An 18260-nucleotide genomic window follows, 5' to 3' on the forward strand; every position below is an offset into this window, starting at 1 on the left:
GAGCCGCAACTGCACGGTTTGCATTCCCACGATGCTCTGGCTACAGATCACCGCCGGCTGACCTGGGTCCGGTTGCGTTGGCGCTATTGAAATCGACGGGCGGCAGGTCGAAACTCCTGTGTCAACGAAGTGACTTTGACTAGGCCTGCGTGATGGCCATGTCCAACATGATTTGGGCTGACAAATGCACCATAGGAGCATGCTCTGTTGAGCTCAATTTTGTTCGGTCAAGAATGTCGTCACTTTTTGCTCAAATCAATCGTAGCCACCCCCGACTTGGCTGGCAAATGCGGTAGAGATGCTGCGAGCATCTTCGTCCTCATGGAGAACTTTCCCAAGTCGGTGGCTGCCAATATAGCCTACCCCGGGAGCACCACCTTCAACATACCTCTTCAATCGATCGGCTTGGTTGTAACTCGTATGTTTGTTGGTGTCATGAATCGACAACTGGTCCAAGCTGACTCCGCCCTGTCCAACTACACTCCCAGTGATGTCGGATTCGGTGGCGACGGTCGACTCACCGGCCACACTGCCCGGAACAGCTCTTGGTTTGGTCCCATTCTGACGACGGTTGCCTGCGTTGTGGACGGAGGGCCAGGTGTCGGGCGTGAAACCTTGGAACATTGGCGGATAGCCAGCCGGAACACCAACACCACCCATGGAAGAAGAATGAAGGGAGGACACATCATCAGGGATATAACCAACAACAGATCCTGCATCCCGGTATTCGTTGCGAAGTCCTGTCCCTCGTCCACCATTCATCATGCCATTCGCCATATGACTGGCATGGTTGTAAGCCATTTGGTAGCGTTGTGGCCCACGATAGGACTGCTTGGGTCGGCTGAACTGATGCAGCGAAATTTGCAGGTTGCTCAGCGGGCCTTCAACTAGACAGTTGCGCTCCTTGAAGTGCAGCAACAGGTAGTGCCACAGTGGATGCTTGGAGAGCACCTTGGGATTGCCCAGGATGACCAATCCGTACTTGGCTCGCGTCAGGGCGACGTTGAGGCGACGGGGATCACTCAAGAAGCCGATCCCTTGATGATCGTTGGATCGCACGCAAGACAAGATGATGAAGTCTTTCTCTCGTCCCTGGAAAGCGTCGACCGACGCCACCTCGATCTCCTTGTACAGTTCCTTCTTGAAGGTGCCGTTGACTTGCATAGAACTGACAATGAAGCTGCGCTGACCCTCGTATGGCGTGATGACACCGATTTCTTTGGGATGGACACCTGCCTTGAAGAATCGCGTCACGATCTTCTCGACATTCGCGGCTTCGGTGCGGTTGAGATAAGAGGTACCAGAAGCCGAGATTTCTTCATTCCCCAGATTGGACCAGAACATCATGGGCGAATCCACGACAGGCCACGGGAAGTCGACCTCGCGCCGAAGCCGGTCCTGCATCGTGACACCATTCTGGAGCGATCCCTCATAGAACATGTTGGAAGGGAACTCCGACAAGCACGGGTGCATCCGATACTGAACATTCAGCCGGATCGGTGCACAGCCCAGGATGACCAGGCGTTCAAACAGAGACTGGTTGAGCCCGGCCTTGGCTGCCTTCTTGTTCATGATGACAGGACCAAGTTGTTGGTGGTCGCCGACGAGGACGACTTGCTTGCAGCCCAGGACCAAGGGAATCATGCATTCAGGTTCGGCTGATTGAGTCGACTCGTCGATAAGCACAGTACGGAACTTGAACTTGGCCAGTCTTGGATCTCCCGCGCCCACACATGTACAGCAGATGACATCTGCGTTGGTCAGGATCTCCCGTTCGGCGGCGCGTGTCAACGACTTGTACTTCTTCTCGTCTTGGCTCGACAATTCTCCCAACTCCGATTTGAGCTGATTAAGCTTGTTGAGTTCGACATTGCTGTCGTTCATTCGAACCTGCTCGTGTAGCGAAAGGAAGCTGACGGACGATTCCACGTCTTCTCTCGATTTGGCGGTCACTCGGACGGTCTTCAAGCCAGTGCGGTGAATACGTTCACAAAGTTGATCCACTGCGACATTGGATGGAGCACAAACCAAGACTTGGCCACCGTTGATTTTGGAGAGATGATAGATGATAGTGGCAGATGTTACAGTCTTGCCGGTACCTGGTGGGCCCTGGATCAAACTCAGGGGCTTCTGTAGAACGGACTTGACGGCGTTGATCTGACTGCCATTCAGCTCAGGGAGTCCAGGCACGCTGAATTTCTTGGGCAGTTGGGTCTTCATAGGTGCTGCCGCAACCTCGTGCCCCAGCAGACGATGGAAAATGTAACCAGAGACGCTCATTTCGTCGATGGCGAACGTCTTCATGGCCAGCTGCATTCGATCAAACGAGGTAGCTTTCCAGACGTAGTCAGCCGTGAAGTTGTGGGTGCATTCCGTCGGCACCGACTTGTGGTCGCCTTTGGCACGCAATTCGATGGTGACTTCGTCGGATTGATTGTTGGGGATTTTAATCACATAACCGACCCCTTCCCAAGCCGGTCGCAAATCGCCAGTGTATTTGATCCGCATCTCGTCGCCAACGGCCAGCTTGACGTCGCCCAACTCGAGCTTGGGCAGGACGAAGCTGGCCAGGTGCTTGTTATTCAGACCGAGATCCCACCGAACAACCAGGTTGTCTTGCGACTGACTTTCCTTCAGCTTACGGTCGTAGTCGGCTTCGATCTTGACCAGGGGGCCAAAGACGTTCTGGTATTGGTAGGCATCGTCGTATCGGAGCAGAACCGGAGCAGGATCGTCGTCAATGTTTGCAGCCTTCTCTAGGTCTGTAATGGTGGCGGCCGAGTTTTCCTTCCAGAGTTCTTCCAATCTGGCAATCATCTGCGGGCTCAGATGTCTAGCACGAAGTTGTTCCTGGTCGCTTGGTTGCGCCACCAGCCACGGCAAGAATGAGCGGTCTTCTATGAGTGGTTGCCATCTCGAAGTGTCCCAGTTCATGTCCTTGGAGGAGGGCATGGCGGCGCATGGTTGTCGACAGAGCAACACCACCACAGTGTCTGATTTTGCGGGAATGAACCCCAACAAAAAGACATTCTTCGTACCACAGTTGTAACACTCCAGCACCGTGTCGCCCAGGGAGCTGCTGGGATGCAATTGGACCTCTTTGTGTCGGGCGCGGACCAGATGGTTGACAATGTGGGAGGAGGAAGTGTTACCACGGGCGCTGCAAAACCATTTTCCGCAAGTGAGGCATCGGACAACGCAACTAGGGTTGTGAATGCCGCAGTAGCTAACAGCTGTCAGTAGACAACAGCCAAAATGGGCCTTCCAACTTACGCGCAAGCGTGCGGTGGTAGTTCCTTGTCTTCTTCGGCCTTTGCGGCTTGCTTTTTGCCATCCACCGCGGCGCTGGCAAGGCTCTCGAGGTCATCCTCCTCGATACTTTCTGACTCCTCGTCATCATGCTGTCGCCTTCTTGGGCCTTTGGCCAGGCTGAGAACGCTTTCATCGGGGTCGACGGTGGAAATATCGTCGCTGGCGTTGATCGCGGCTGCAGAGTTGGAAACCAGATGGTTCCCCATGTTGCTGAACGCCTCCATGTTGGGCCTCGACAAAGGGGATCGCCTGGAGAGGTCGGGCTCCAACAGGCTTGAGATGAGTGGGAGCGTGGTGTAAAGTATGATCCCGAATCAAGGATCTAACAAGCGAGCGCAAGTGTGTAGAGAGTGACCCAATCTTCCTGCGACGTTGATACCATTTGTATCACGCCTGGCAACCGCAATTCCACGCCCCTCCAAAGACTCTCGTTCCAGCGGTTGAGAACACGATGTCGTACATGCACCAGAGCTGGAGGATCGAGGGCCGGTCGGTATCGAGGGAGGTGGAGGAGGGACCGAAGTGGGAGGGAGGGAGGGAGGAAACACTCTCAATCATAAGGGTGGTGATGGGTGATGGTTGGTGGTGGTGATGGTGGCAGTGGTAAAGATTGACGAGGATGAGTCGCTAGTGCGGCGAAATTCGACTCCACCTAGAAACAATAAAAAATAATGTCAGGTACGTACAAGAGACGTGATAATCACCCATCACTCCGCCATCACCTTCACCACCTTCTCCTTCCTGCCTTTCTGCCTGTTCCTCATCCGCACAGCGCCAAAAAATGCTCCGGAGACATGCCCGAGAGAGACGGGACTACATCTATCGTCGCGCTCTTCAACTTCGAGATGCCAGCATTGCCGAGAAGCGTGCGCTCCTCAAAAAGTCCCTGGCCACCGGCAAGCCTCTAGATCCCTCCGTCGCAAACGACAAGTCCCTTCGAAAAGACTTCAAGTACGATGAAACTCTGGACCCCGAGACTGCCGCCGCGCAAGACTCTATCGACGATGAATACTCAATGCTTTCCGGCTTGTCCGATCCTAGGCCGCTTGTCACCACCTCGCGAAGCCCTTCAACCCGCCTGAGTGCCTTCTCCAAAGAGATTCGACTCCTCCTGCCCACCGCGATCCGACTGAATCGTGGCAATCTCATCCTCCCGAACCTGCTATCCAGTGCCAAAGCCGCCGCGCTGACCGATATCATTCTCCTCCACGAACATCGAGGGACTCCGACAGCCATGACAATCTCGCATTTGCCCCACGGTCCTACCGCCTCTTTTTCTCTCCACAACGTTGTTTTACGGGCGGACATACCTGATGCGGCAAGAGGCACTGTGTCGGAGTCATACCCACATCTGATTTTCGAGGGATTCACGACACGACTGGGAAAGAGAGTGATTCAGATCCTCAAACATCTTTTTCCACCACGCGACGGCCCTCACAAGGTGGGGAATCGAGTAGTTACGTTCAAAAATGTCGACGACAGCATTGAGGTTCGGCATCATGTCTTCGTTCAGACCGGCTATCGTGACGTGGAGCTTGCTGAAGTCGGGCCTAGAATGACAATGAGATGCTTTGAGATAAAAGGGGGCACACTGGAGAAGGATTCTGGTGGTGAAGTGGAATGGGCCTTGACACAATACACCCGGACAGGACGGAAGAAGAATTATCTATGAGAGGTTTGGTTGATGTGAGACCGCACAAGCAGGCAGTCATCCGCCTCTCTGCCGATGTGCAAATGTCGCAGCTGTCTCAAATTTTTCAAACTCCTTGGAATCAACGCACCGCAGGATGAGCACCATCGCAAACTTTCCAGAGTAACACAATCCCACTCCCGTCATCCCTTCATCTTCGGCGAAGATATTCAGCTGGAAATGTTCAAGTGGCAGGTCGGCTCTTCCAGCCGAAACGGGGCCCAGCGCCTGTTGTGGCGATTGACTCAATGTGCCCGTCAAGGGCGCTATTACTGCTTCGCTGAACCCCCAGCCTAGTTGTGATCACCAGCCTGCTGGTGGTGTCCTGGACTGGGCGTCGATTGCTTCTGCAGCAGTGAGCCTGGCTGTGTTGATGACCACAGTCACACTCGGTCGTGACTCCATTCCTTCAACTGGTGGGACTTTCTCATCAAGGTCCGTCTTCTCTCGACTGGCCACCAACGGTCCCCAGAACTCCCATCGCCGATCGTTTGCGCCATCTTCCCCACCACATTTGTCGTCCTGTCCCTGATCCGGCTGGAGATGTCTCTTCGCATTCTCACGCTTCTCCCAATCCACTCCGACTCGCTTCTCGAAAATTTTGCGAAACATGTCCCAGGCAAAATCGAACGTGCTGCCAGGTGGGGCGAGCATCTGTACGTGGCGTTGACCTGGTCGAGAGTAGATGAAGTAACAGGCGTACGACTTGAATTTCGGCTGGTTCGAATTGGGAGCGGCGGAATCTGATGTTGAGGTCGTTGCAATTGAAGGGTCGTATTCGAAAAGCTGCAATCCCTGAGCCCATGGGTCCGGAATACGGACTCGCAATGCAGGGTTGGATGGTCTGAGGGATCGGGGAAGAGAACTTGCAACGACCGGATACTGGGAGTAGGGATATGGCTTGGGGAAGTAATACAACGGCACAGGGCAAGCTGGCAAGCTAGCTTGCAGCTGCGAAAGATAGCCTCTTCCAAAAGCATGATTCGCACTGGCACGCGAAAACCATTGCTCTTCGTAAGTGCCAGTGGATACAGCATCATCCGAGACCTTGCGGCGGTGATCTGGGTTTTCAGGCATGATCGGGTAGAAGGTGCTACGGTGGGAGGCAAAGTCAGGTGCATAACGCACCTTGAGTCGATGTTTCTCAAGCCGATTCTTCAAAATGTCCTTCCTGACCAGCGTGATGAGGAAGACGAACCCATTGCTGTCAACGTAAGGGCGGTAGCCGGCTTCAATGGATTAGTACTGAAGACCCCTAAATGCCAGGAATCCGAACACTTACAAACGCCCATTTCTTTCTCGAACTCGGCACATGCAGCGTCCAATTCCTTGCCTGTGCCGTGTCAGTATATCTCAGACGGGACGGTATAGATCGGCTTCAAGTTCTTATTGCGGAGATGTTCGCAAACAGGAACCTGAGTCCTTGAAGAGGCTGGAAGGATGGACATACCAGAGATTTCAATGCGTTCGTCTTTGCTGAGTGGCAAATCCTGCTTCTTTGACTTCTCTTTCATGATCTTCCGTTTCTTGGGTTGTTGCTTGCCCGTCATTTTCTCTGCCTTCAATTGTGGCATTTGCTCTCCAAGCTTGCTTGTGCTGATGTTGCCAGGTACGGCTTGCTTTTCGCTATCCTCCTCCAGAGCTGCTTTCCTTTTCCGTGTGGTCTTTGGGAGATGGTGCTGCTCGAACTCGTACTTGGTCGTGTCGAGGGGACGTTTCGATTTGCTCAGAAGGCTATCCTCCAACCACTCAAGTGGGACGATGCGGACAGTGCGGTGACGACGAGCTTCTTTGACTGCAGAACCAGCGATGTGAGTAAGTTCATGTGCGTTTCTGGCTACTTGAATAAACTGAAATAGACGGAGCACAACTTGCTTCTATATATATACACCAAGGACGAAGAGGACGGTAATTTGGAGTGTTGAGAGTGACACAAAGTGAATGTTTGATCGTGTGCCTGCGAGATCGTGTCGCTGGGCCTCGGTGTCCAACATAGCAGCGCAAACATAGATCGGTTGAGGGACAAAGGCAGAATAAAAAGAAGAAGTATTGCGTGTGACAGACGGGGACTAGGCCTCCTTCGTGCCAGACTCTTCATGACATTGTCCCGAGACAAAAAAAAGGGGGGATGAAAACCTACCTAGTGGGTGGTAATGCTTCCAGGCCTTCTGACTGGCAATGAGATGCGTGACCTCCTTGGATATTTCTTTGCTGAAGGTGCCGCCATTGTGCTCGATCCACCCTTTGATCTTGTCGTTCTTTTCGCCTGGGAAATCATTGGTGGACGCAATATGGATGTTACGGAACGTTCGACCCATAGTGAGCAAGGGCGTAACTGGTATTGCTGCAAGAGATGGCGATTATACGATGAGGTAAAATGATCGACAAAGCAGGAGAACGAAGATCTTGTTGAGGCTCGGATTGGAAGTTGAGAGATATAACAATGAGTGCGTCAAGAGGGTGAAGATCCCACCAGATCTGAGAGAAGGTGAAAGCAGAGCCTGGTGGCTGGTGAGTCGTAGACGGGCAGGAGATTGGGATTGTGGCCTGGCAACCGACAGGTTACTCCAATTGAAGAGACTTTGGAAGTAAAGTAAAGAAGGGCTATGAGAAGAATAAGGATTGAAGAGAGGCCGAGGACTTGCAAAAGAAGCTTTCAAAGGAGACTGAGTGAGAGAGGTGAAAGTGCCTGGGTGACATTTCGAGAAGGCAGGTTGGAGAGCAGGGTTAGTTTCCCAGTCCTGGCTGGAGATGATCGTCTGTCAGGCTGAAGGCAGTACAAGAAGACATGGAGGTTTAAGCTCTGCAATGATGAAGCAGGGAAAAATCGGGAGCGACTGGAGTCAACTGGAGTCAACTAGAGATTGAAAACAAAAGTCTCTGAATATCAATTCCTGCATACCTTCTAGCGCCTCTTGACTTTCTGAACAAACGCCTTTATCTTCGACAAATCTTGCTTCCCGTCCGATTCAACTCCGCTGCTGACATCGACCCCAGCAATGCTTGGTCGGTAGGGTCCCAAGGCATCGAGTACCGTGGTGATGTTGTCAGGGGTGAGCCCCCCAGCCAATACCACCTTGAGACCAGGGTCTTTCGAAAATAGCGACTTCACTTGCTTCACGTCCAGTTGTTGGCCTACACCACCGGCGCCAGAGTCTATGAGCGGCAGAGTATGATATCCTCGGTTCATGAGGCCTGGTTCGGAAGGTGAAAATCTGCGCAACACCGGGACCGGGATACCTCGAGCATATTCGATCGGTTCCGAGCCATGAAGTTGAACCACATCCAGGCCGAGCTTGTAAACCTGTTCAACAATGTGTTCCAGAGTAGCATTGAGGAAGACGCCGACCAATTGCGCACGATCTGGCCTGACCAGCAGTCTCGACGAATGCTCGAAAAAATCCGATGCGCCGATTTTGGGCGGTTCTGATAGTGTTGCTGCAGGTCTGGGTGTCGTTTTGACGACTTTTGCAATTTGTAGAGCAACATCGTCTGAAATGAAACGTTTTCGTCCTGGAACCAGGATGATGCCCACCAGATCCGCGCCTGCTTCGATGGCCGTCTTCGCAGCTTCCGGCGTCCGTGTACCGCAAATCTTGACCAATAGCTGGTGCTCTGCCGCCTTTATTGGTGCAACATCCGGATCTCCCAGCAGCTTGGCAATGAACTCAACTGTGTTGGTCGCGCGCATCAGAGCTTCACCAACAAGGACAGCCTTTACTCCATCCTTTCGATATGCTTGGACATCTTGAGGTCCGGAGATCCCGCTTAAGGCGCAGACAATCGTTGATTCTGGAACCAGATCCATCAGACGACTTGTTGTTCCCAGGTCCACTTCGAAGTTGGTAAGATCGCGGTTATTGACCCCAATGACTTGGGAGCCTAAGTCAACCGCAATCTTCATCTCCTCGGCGGTATTGACCTCCACCAACGGCTCCATTCCGAGCGAGCGGGAGTAATGATACAGTCGTGCTAGAGTCTCTCTCTCTAGCATCTTCACGATAAGCAATACCGTGTCGGCTCCAGCTAGGCGGGCCTCCAGGATTTGATACTCGTCAAAAATAAATTCTTTGCGCAAGATTGCTGGTCGGTTCGGCATAGAGTCCAGGCTCTGACGGACAGCTCTTAGATCTTCAAGACTTCCTTTGAACCATTCGGGTTCTGTGAGGACGGATATAACGCTGGCTCCTGCCGTCGCGTACTTCCGAGCTTGGGCTGGGGCACAGGCGCCAAGCGCGATTATACCTTTGGATGGGGACGCTCGCTTGATCTCGGCCATCAAAGCTATGGGATACGCCGACCGTCGAAGTCTTTGCGGGAACGAAATCTGAGGTGGAGCAATACCTAGATCGTACGTGGCTTGCAGATTCTCGGGTCTCTGTGATGGGACGAGCTTCTGGGCTGCCACAGCTTCTCGTCGATGGGCATAAATGGTTTCGAGGATGGATTCCTTCTTCGACGAGGGGTGGCCATTTGTGACGGGAGATGCCTTCTTGCCACCCTCAATCGCATGCGGGTTTTCGGACCATTTGCCGCCAGACATTGCCAGGAAGTTCTTAAACATGACTCTTCCGTTCTCAGTCAGAATGCTTTCCGGGTGAAATTGAACACCCTCGATCACGTAATCCTTATGTCGGACTCCCATAATGACACCCTTCCCACCGTCGGGTCCCTTGGCGATCCAGGAGGATACCTCCAGTGATTGGGGCAGAGTTGGATGAGTTCCTGCCAGGGAGTGGTATCTCGTTACGGGAAGGTCTTGTGGCAATGATGTATAGCACCCCTTCCCGTCGTGCCGTAGAGGAGAGGTTTTGCCATGCAGGATTTCGCCCGTAACATCCACCTGCCCACCAAAGACGGATATAATACACTGCTGTCCCATGCACACGCCCAGTATAGGGATCTTGCCCGCAAAGTATTTGATGGCATCTTTACTGATCCCTGCATCGGTGTCCGGGTGGCCAGGACCCGGGCTAATGACAAGTTGTGTCGGATTCTTCGCGATCAATTCGTCGAGCGTCACCTTGTCGTTCCGGTATACTGTGACAGTTGCGCCCTCTAGTACAAGGTATTGGTAGACGTTCCAAGTGAAGGAGTCATAGTTATCAATGAGGACGAGGTTGCTCGCGGAAGGTAGTTTCTGTGCGGGTGTCGGCTGGTGGGGAGAATGATCGATCAGAGCAGAGGGAGCCATCTTCGGTGCTATGTAGAGGGATGGAGGAGGCTCTTGATCCTTCTGCTGTGCACAGAGAGGGATTTCCAATGGCCGGAAAGAGTCAGAGGTGAATGGGACCCCAGTTGCATTTTGTGGTCACGAAATTTCCCCAGACTTTTTACGGCGGATCATGTCGTGCTAAGCTGAAGTTACCTTACATATGCAGGAATCTGGCTGGCAAACATGCCAAGAGAGCAGAAATCAAGGGCGGAGCATGCACCTCCCAAAACGTCGCGACGCGCTTCTCTGGGTGGCAGCGCATTGTCAATATTGATCCATTCATTCACAAGTTTGTACCATACCACTGACGATGCCTTGACAAGTTCCATTTCCTCTCAACTATGGCGCCAGGGTCGCTGAGCCCTGTGTATCTCCCGGATCTGGGCAAATGTCTGGCTGGCGAACTGCTTCTTCCGTAAGGTGGACGCCGCCCATTTGATCATAGCCAGAAATACTAACATATGCCTAGTTCATGGGACGATCTTCTGGACGCACTGCTGTCCCACGATGAGAATAGATCTGGACTTGCTGTTGAGATACTCTCCGGTGACCGACCGAAGAAAGTCTTGTCGGAACTCTTTCCCACATTTCCTCCGCCCTCGGCCTTCTCCAAAAGCTCGTTTGATTCGACCACCTCTACGATCGCCTCGGCTTCGGATTCTCTTTACAACATTGATGAAATAAAAGCAGACGCTCTATGGTTGAGCAAACAAGCAAGCCTGGATGAGCTGGAGGCTTTGAGGGTAACGGTCCTAGAATGGCAATACCGACCAGAGTCAAGGCTAAAGAAGGGCTATTCTGAGGCCGAACTTGCCAGCCTTAGGGAGGCTCTGGGTTCTGATTTTGTCGAAAAACAGTTCCAGGCCAATGTGGGCTCCGCCACCAGGGATGACGGTATCTTCGACAATCAAAGCTGCCGCCGGGCAGGGCTGATGTGTCGGCATCTACAACAACAGGCCATTGTGCTTCGAACGAGGAGATCTCTCCTAGATGCCAGTCTGTTGCCCAAGACTAAGGATATACCGCTGGGCAAGTTACAAGAACTGGCTGCCGGCCTTGCCCCCAAGCCACAGGTTTCCCTGGCGGATGACATTGACGTTGGCGTCAGTGCACTTGAGGAAGAATTAAAAAGGTTGCAAACCGGCCAGCGATGGGATCTCGACGAATCGGACTTTACACTCCTCAACGACATGCATGATACGACCTGCTTGGAACGAATCGGTACTGTCTTAGAAATTATTTTGCTGAGAGGCAGGAGCTCGAAGACTACTCCATCTTCTCATACTCTCTTGCAGTGGTTGCAGTTCATGGCGTCAGTCGGGTTTTTCTCCTCATTCAATTCTGAGAATGAGATACAACTGGCGGCAATTCGGAAGATACAGTACACGGCGTCCCTTGTCACGGCTGCTCTTTTCGACCTTGCATCTTCGATTGCATCCTTGAACGAGACTGCATTGTCCATGCCATCTGTGCGGCTGAATCGAGAAGAACAGTACTTTTTTGACGCTGATGCAGCGCATGAGATCCACCAGCTCCTTCTCTCGCAAGCTAATGCCGGGAATATGCAAGCAGGGCCAGCCATTTTGGCATGGGCCATTGTACTTCACCAGATCCGGCTGCTCGCTTCCGTTGTTAAAGAAGTGCGAGAAAATCACCAGTCTCAGAATACCATTGATGGCATTGCAACGTTTGACGCTGCAACAGGCCGCCGAAGCTCGTTCGGTAGCAGCGCTTCGTCCCAAACAAGCATATTCGAAGAATTCTTGGATAAGGTCACGGCCAGCAACTCGAACGATGACCCGTCCGATGTTCTGCTGAACATGGTCATTGGCCAATGTCAAGTTTTTGAGTACATTGGGGCTGCCACCAACCTTTCTTCTCATCCATCCAGCCTTCTCTCGGCCTATCAGCTGCAGACACTGCAAGAGCTCGTCACGGTATCTCACTCGTTCTTGGGATACACTCCAGAGCTTGTTTCCGCTCAACTGTCCTTACTCTCCTCAGGGTCCGACGAAGAGGGCGAACGACAACCATATGATCTTGCGATTGAGTTTGCCGACGACGAATTTTTACTTCAAGGATTCTACGATGTCTCTGCCGCCCGATTTCCTTACGAGTGTCTGCCATTCCTGCGGTTCTCTAGCGCTCTTGCGGAAGCAAACATTTTCGATGATCAAGGCACACACTACGTGGAACATCGTCTAAGGAAGCTCGCCTCCTTCACCCAAGCAGCCGTCAAAGGTGTCGAATATAGGACTATTCGCGATGACGAGACTATCAACCTCGTCGCTCTCAACAAGCCCATCAACATGCTTGACTTAACGCAAAGCAGGCTGTTGACTTATACACATCAAGAGTCCGAGTCGACATCTGTCATCCCCGCCGATGCGGAAGGCGAACTCATATCAGACCCCGACTCGACTCCAAAGGTTATTCGATGGCAATACGAGTATTCGGGCCTTGCGTATCTGGGTCAGCTCTTAGAGATGCGCTACATGGGTCTATTGCCAACCGCCCTGTCGCCCTTCGATGAACCGCAAGCAGCGGTCTCGGAAATCATTGGCCTCCTAGCGTCTCTACTGTCTACCATTCATCACGGTGCCTTCGACGGACGGAGCAGTGATGAAGTGCGAGATCGTTGCAACAGCATCCTGAATGAAGCGAGTAGTCATCTCAATCCAGAGATGGATGTTGTTGGATACATCTTTGAGATCTTCGAACAGGAACTTCAGTCGTTTCGTCGACGGTCAACTTCGAGCTTCGACCTCCGGATTTTGCTCTCTTGCATGGATTTTATCATCGTTTTGACCAAAATCCGGCCCCAGTCAATCTGGACCAACCTCAACCGGACCAGTCTCCTGGGTCGTCAGTCATCAGCCACTATCATTCCTGGGCTCGTGACAGCTGTGGAGATGCCTCTGCGGAGCTTTGATTTTCTAGAACGATGCGCTCGCCTGTACACAGCTTTGGTGGGGTTGGCCCTCTCCTATAGCGATGACGGATTCTCTCCCACTCCCGTGGTCACAGCACGCAGAAGATCCATGTTACCTGCGGGTTGGAAAATTCAGGGACCGGTATTGATGACCATGACCGAAACAATGTTCAATGTGTTTCAAGAGATATCGGACTGGGCGTTCGATTCTCAAACACAGCAACTTCGGATTATGAGCCTTATTACCGAATCGTTCTGCAACATCCTTCGCTATGCTTTTGATATCGGCGAATCCTTGGACTCTTCATCCAGTGCGACAGCAGTCTTCGTGGAACCGGCCCGATTTCTTGCATTGTCTTTTCGCGCCAAAGGGTCAGACAAGGTTGCTGTAGACCCCATCGTTCGCTCCTTTTTCGAGGCCGGCAATGTGGCACAGCCCGGTCTGGTCTCTGCGGGTCATCGCGAACGTCATATCAGTCAATTGTTGGAACTGGCAACCGTGATATCCCGGTACGGGGAAGTTCAAGGTCTGCCGCTCTCTTCAGCAGAAGTGCACGTTTTCAATGCCATACCCTCGTTAGTTCGAATTCTTCAAGTAAAGTCGAAGAACCGAATCCAGGGTTTGAGGTTGATTAGGTCGGTTATCTCATATGTTGGTCAACATCGACCATCATCTCTCCTAGGACATCTAGGCTCGGCTTCTTGCACCGACTTTTTGCACTTATTGAGACACATTGACCAGGGATCTCATTGCGATGAGGAGCGTGCCGAACTATGGAAAACATTGGTGTTGTTGGTCAAGGACTCTCAGCAGTGGCTGGCAATGGTACTTTTAACTGGCGCTGCTCCCGACAGCTCTAGGAAGGGAAAGAATGGAGAAGCGCCAACAAAATGCGTTCGAGGGAAGAACTTCCTGCAGCTCGCGATTGATGAACTGAGTCATATTGAATCTCTACCGCAGCCCGTCGCCGTGGCGATGCTGGAGTTTGTCTTGGAGGCACAGCAAAATTGGCCGTGGGTCGCCACCAACCTCAACTCCTCGCGAGAGTTGTATGGAAAGGTCATTTCCTACGCTACGCGTGGAGATGGCAGCCGCAACGACGAAGTTCAACTTGCATATCAGAAGTTTATCGCTACTCTTGTCACGGACCTGTCCAACACACATCTACATCACGCAAAGGCCACCAGGAATCTCGGTGCCATCAAAATCTTCATCCCCCTAATCAATTGGTTGACGTCAAATGGTGTTCAAGTTTCGAGCTACAATGCATCTCTGCACACCAATCTGCGGAGGAACTTTGCTGCCAAGTACAATGGCCTGTCTGTTTCCGATATCAAGCGCACCGGTTTGACTGAAACGCACTACGGCACCAATTTCTTCTACGATCTTGATGTTGCCAATAAGCTGTTCTCTGAGGACGTATACTGGCATGGGGGTGGTGGAAGGGCCAGCCACCAATCCTTCTCTGCAGAGTTCAGAAGAGCAAACGCAAATTTGTCCCTGGTGGACTCGGAGCTGAAGCTGTTGCTTAGTCTTCAGCGTTTGTGCGTCGACCACTGCAAGTTCTTTGTCCAAGACCGTGAGATTCAAAAGACAATGGCTCACATCGTCCAATCTTGTCTACGAGCCAACAGTCAGGTCTATCCTGCAGAAGCCATATTCGACTCTCTTTTCCAGACTCGGGCGGATCTTGCCGTTGCGCTGCTTGGGGAACTCATTGCTGTTGGTGCGAGAGGCTCGGACTTCGTTGGCATATTGGAGCCTGCTTGGGGTGCTGTCCGATTCCGGAACGGTTCTTACGAAAAAGCTATCATGAACGATGATCTCAACTACTGGCGTTCGACCCTTTACATCCTCCTTATGGCAATTACCTTTCACGTCAACAAAAAGCGCAGACCAACAACCATCCCGGGTACCAGCACCTCTGTGATTACATTTGACCCCGCGAACACAATGATTCTCGAAATCATGACACAAATAGTAGCTGATGGTTTCAAGTCGGTCGTAATGGCAGTCCAAGAACAAAAGCAAGCAAAGCAGAACACCGACTCTACCGAGACCTCCAATTCCGTCGGACTCCGCGACGTGTCCCTCCTTCTCACTCTCATGCAAGGAATCTTACGTTTGCCGACGCTTTCGCAATTTTCTGTGGAACTATCCGACAGAATATCTTCTTCCGGGGCAGCCTCATCGTGCATCCTGCTGTACAGCTGGTCTCACTTACTCACAGGTCCCAATTTCGACCATGAGCCGCGGTACGCCGTATCCTCCATCCAGATGCTCGCGTCGTTGTCTTCTCTCCCACGCGTTGCAGAAGAGCTCGCAATCGAAGGGGTGCTGAGTCGCCTACTGACCTCCAAGACAACCGAGTCGTTGCAGCGTGTTCCAGGCGGCGCCTCACATGTGGACCAGCGGCCCAGCTGTGCTACTCTTTACAAAATCTGGTCCACAGGTCTGCTACCATTATGTCTAAACCTTTTGCACGCAGTTGGTGGCGCAATGGCTCCAGAGATCTCATCTTTCTTGAACCAATTCCCAAACCAACTTCTTCGTGCAAGCACGAGCTTCATGCTCAGTCCCCAATCAAGAGCCGAGGGAACTGATGTCTTGACCTTGGCACTGGCAAGCGAGGCGGCAACGCTTGCATTATTGTCACGAATGCTTGAGGCATACCGAGAGGCCGGAGCCTCTGCGGCGATAGATCCGTTGACCGTACTGCCATTGAAAGGGTACGAGGAGCACAGGAAAGCCATCGCCGAGGATATTCGAGACGTGCTGGCATTGAAAGACGACAATCGGAGAGCGATGACTATTCCTACGGATGAAAAGGAATTTGGGTTGCAAACCTCCAAGGAAGGAGACAAGTTGGACTCGAGGATTGTGAGAGAGTTGAAAATGGCTGTGGTCGCTTTGGGCGAGGACGACGAGGACGAAAAGTGAGATTCGACACACAAACCTTGGCAGTTTGTGAAAGCTGGGAGGCTTCGTGTTCTAGCATATTGCTACGATGATACCAATGATAAGACATATGAATCGAGACACTGTTTGTACCATGAATTTGGAGGTCAAGCCGGTGTTGCCACTCCTCAACTCGTGCGGCCACTCCCGTACGAGTCGTTTGTCAATCTCAAGCACGCCGCACAGATTTCGAGACACTCTTCAACAGCTAAGTGGTTATTTTACCGGCGAGAGTGATCAACTATTTCCCTTCTATCGCTGAAGTGGCAGACTCCCCAGCCTAGACATGCCGCACCTTGCCAGGAAGGAGCTTGACTTCACAACATCCTGGCTGGATTTGGCCAATTTTGCTACCACCCCAAAGACGACTGGCCACCTATGCACATCCGATCTCAAGCGCAGTTCAGCTGTCTATTTCCCGACGCCACACAGACTCTAGGCGTAGTAGTTCTGGACCTTCAAGCCCTTGAAGTCAAATGAGGTGCCTTCACGTTTCTTCACCACATCCGTGTAGTGGACATCTCTGACACGTGCACGAACATATTCGGTGCCGGTTGGGACCGGCCTGTTCGGATCCTTGTCTTCGTCTGTGAGCAGGCCGAGCCTTTCCAAGAGAGGCGACGGCACAGTCCTCATGGGAGTGTTTTCTCCAGGGCGGACAAAGTACAGCAAGCCAAGTCGAGGCACGTTGATCTGGTCCCTTGGCGGACTCACGACTCGATGGACGGTCGACTTGATGAGACCTGCCTCAAATATTCAGCATGATGGGTGTCTGGCATCGCAACGAGAAGGGAACTACGTACCATTGGTGAGGAATGACAACGTGTCGGCGGCGTTGCAGGTGATGCCGCCTTCCACAGGCTTGACCCATTTCCATTGACCTTCTGGTGTGCGAATCTGCAGACCGGCAATGTGCTGAGAGAAGAGCAGGGTCAAGCTGCCAAAGTCGGTGTGGCCGCCCAAGCTGTACCCCTGGGCTCGATCCCACTCGTCCTGGGTTCGGACGTTGTAGATCATGTAACGGAGATGGTCATCCGAGACTTGGTCATAGGCGTGGGCATTGAGGAGATAGTCCTCTGGCAGTTCGAGAATGATGGAGATCAGAACAAGCAGCTTTCGAACCACTCTGTCAAAGACTTCGCGGTGGAAGCTGGCGATCTCGTCATAGTGCTCGCGCACGATATCGTGCTTTGGCACGTTCGAAAGTGCAGGAATGTCCTTGGGGATGTTGAGCTGATGGAACAAGGCTGGGGATCAGTATGCTTGCTATAGAGATCCACAGTGCCTCAAAGCTCGGTGAGTATGACTGACCATTTCGATGTTTTCCTTGATACCCGTGTCACCGATCCATCGAGAATTCTCCCGATATCCAAAGTATTCGCCTTCGGCAAAGTTACAAGGGAATTGGCGTTTTTCCTCGAGAGGCTGCTTGAAGAAGGTGTTGCCGATGCTGAATTGTCTCAGGACCTTGTCGTCGTCCAGGCCGGTGTTGACAACGACCCAGAATCCGACTCTGGTGACGGCATCATAGAGTTGTTTCGCCAGTTCTTGCTTACCACCCGGCTCGTCGAAGCGCGAGAGATCGATCTTGGCCAAGGGAGCCCATTCTAGATCTTCGGATGTTGGGGCTGGCCGGGACCATGGCTTGACCAGGATTCGACTGGTGTCTGCCACGGGCTCTTGAATAGCTACTGGTGCCATGATGCAAAGAAAGAAGTGATTCGGAGATTTCAGGGGGTGCTTGCAAGGGTCTGAGGAGTATGTCTTCCGCCCAAAGTGCTTGTCCGATGAAGTATCTCCTTATATATCAACAAGCGAACGTGCTCGCGGGTGCGGGGTTACCACGGTGCTTTGATGCCGTTCATCCATGTGTAGGTGACAGTGACCAGTGAGATATCTCAGACGTATCTTTCGGTCGGGGTTGCGTGGGATATCATCTCCATGTCAATGGCGTGCTTTCTTTCTAAAGCGACGTGCTTGATGGAGATGACACCACGGCAACTACCATCTTCCCCACGACAGCTTTTTCCGGAACCATTGACCATTGACAGAGGTGTCTGACCATGAGAGCATCTGTCACGCTGTTTGGCTATCAAGAAGTCTATGCCTGCCTTTCCTTCTGCTGGTGTCCAGACGACCCGTCCAGGCTATG

The 18260-nt window shown here is 52.4% G+C and overlaps 6 protein-coding genes across 6 annotated transcripts; 2 read left to right on the top strand and 4 right to left on the bottom strand.

Moving 5' to 3' along the window:
* Positions 1 to 255: 255 nt before the first annotated feature.
* Positions 256 to 3536, bottom strand: A1O1_01667 (regulator-nonsense transcripts 1; the record flags this gene model as incomplete). The annotated part of the gene is made up of 2 exons (XM_007722579.1): positions 256 to 3226; positions 3274 to 3536. 2 exons carry the CDS (start codon positions 3534 to 3536, stop codon positions 256 to 258), a joined length of 3234 nt encoding a protein of 1077 aa, XP_007720769.1.
* A 557-nt stretch (positions 3537 to 4093) lies between these two features.
* On the top strand, positions 4094 to 4984 carry A1O1_01668 (uncharacterized protein; the record flags this gene model as incomplete). The annotated part of the gene is made up of 1 exon (XM_007722580.1): positions 4094 to 4984. The coding sequence occupies one exon, from the start codon at positions 4094 to 4096 to the stop codon at positions 4982 to 4984; it is 891 nt and encodes a 296-aa protein (XP_007720770.1).
* A 321-nt stretch (positions 4985 to 5305) lies between these two features.
* A1O1_01669 (uncharacterized protein) lies at positions 5306 to 7320 on the bottom strand (the record flags this gene model as incomplete). The annotated part of the gene is made up of 4 exons (XM_007722581.1): positions 5306 to 6231; positions 6285 to 6335; positions 6453 to 6797; positions 7143 to 7320. 4 exons carry the CDS (start codon positions 7318 to 7320, stop codon positions 5306 to 5308), a joined length of 1500 nt encoding a protein of 499 aa, XP_007720771.1.
* A 587-nt stretch (positions 7321 to 7907) lies between these two features.
* Positions 7908 to 10196, bottom strand: A1O1_01670 (anthranilate synthase component 2; the record flags this gene model as incomplete). Its single annotated transcript, XM_007722582.1, has 1 exon — positions 7908 to 10196. One exon carries the CDS (start codon positions 10194 to 10196, stop codon positions 7908 to 7910), a length of 2289 nt encoding a protein of 762 aa, XP_007720772.1.
* Positions 10197 to 10558: 362 nt separating this feature from the next.
* A1O1_01671 (uncharacterized protein) lies at positions 10559 to 16090 on the top strand (the record flags this gene model as incomplete). Its single annotated transcript, XM_007722583.1, has 2 exons — positions 10559 to 10632; positions 10687 to 16090. 2 exons carry the CDS (start codon positions 10559 to 10561, stop codon positions 16088 to 16090), a joined length of 5478 nt encoding a protein of 1825 aa, XP_007720773.1.
* A 453-nt stretch (positions 16091 to 16543) lies between these two features.
* Positions 16544 to 17809, bottom strand: A1O1_01672 (uncharacterized protein; the record flags this gene model as incomplete). The annotated part of the gene is made up of 3 exons (XM_007722584.1): positions 16544 to 16851; positions 16912 to 17341; positions 17420 to 17809. 3 exons carry the CDS (start codon positions 17807 to 17809, stop codon positions 16544 to 16546), a joined length of 1128 nt encoding a protein of 375 aa, XP_007720774.1.
* Positions 17810 to 18260: the final 451 nt, after the last annotated feature.

Source organism: Capronia coronata (assembly GCF_000585585.1).
Source record: "Capronia coronata CBS 617.96 chromosome Unknown acBCG-supercont1.2, whole genome shotgun sequence".
NCBI lineage: Eukaryota > Fungi > Ascomycota > Eurotiomycetes > Chaetothyriales > Herpotrichiellaceae > Capronia > Capronia coronata.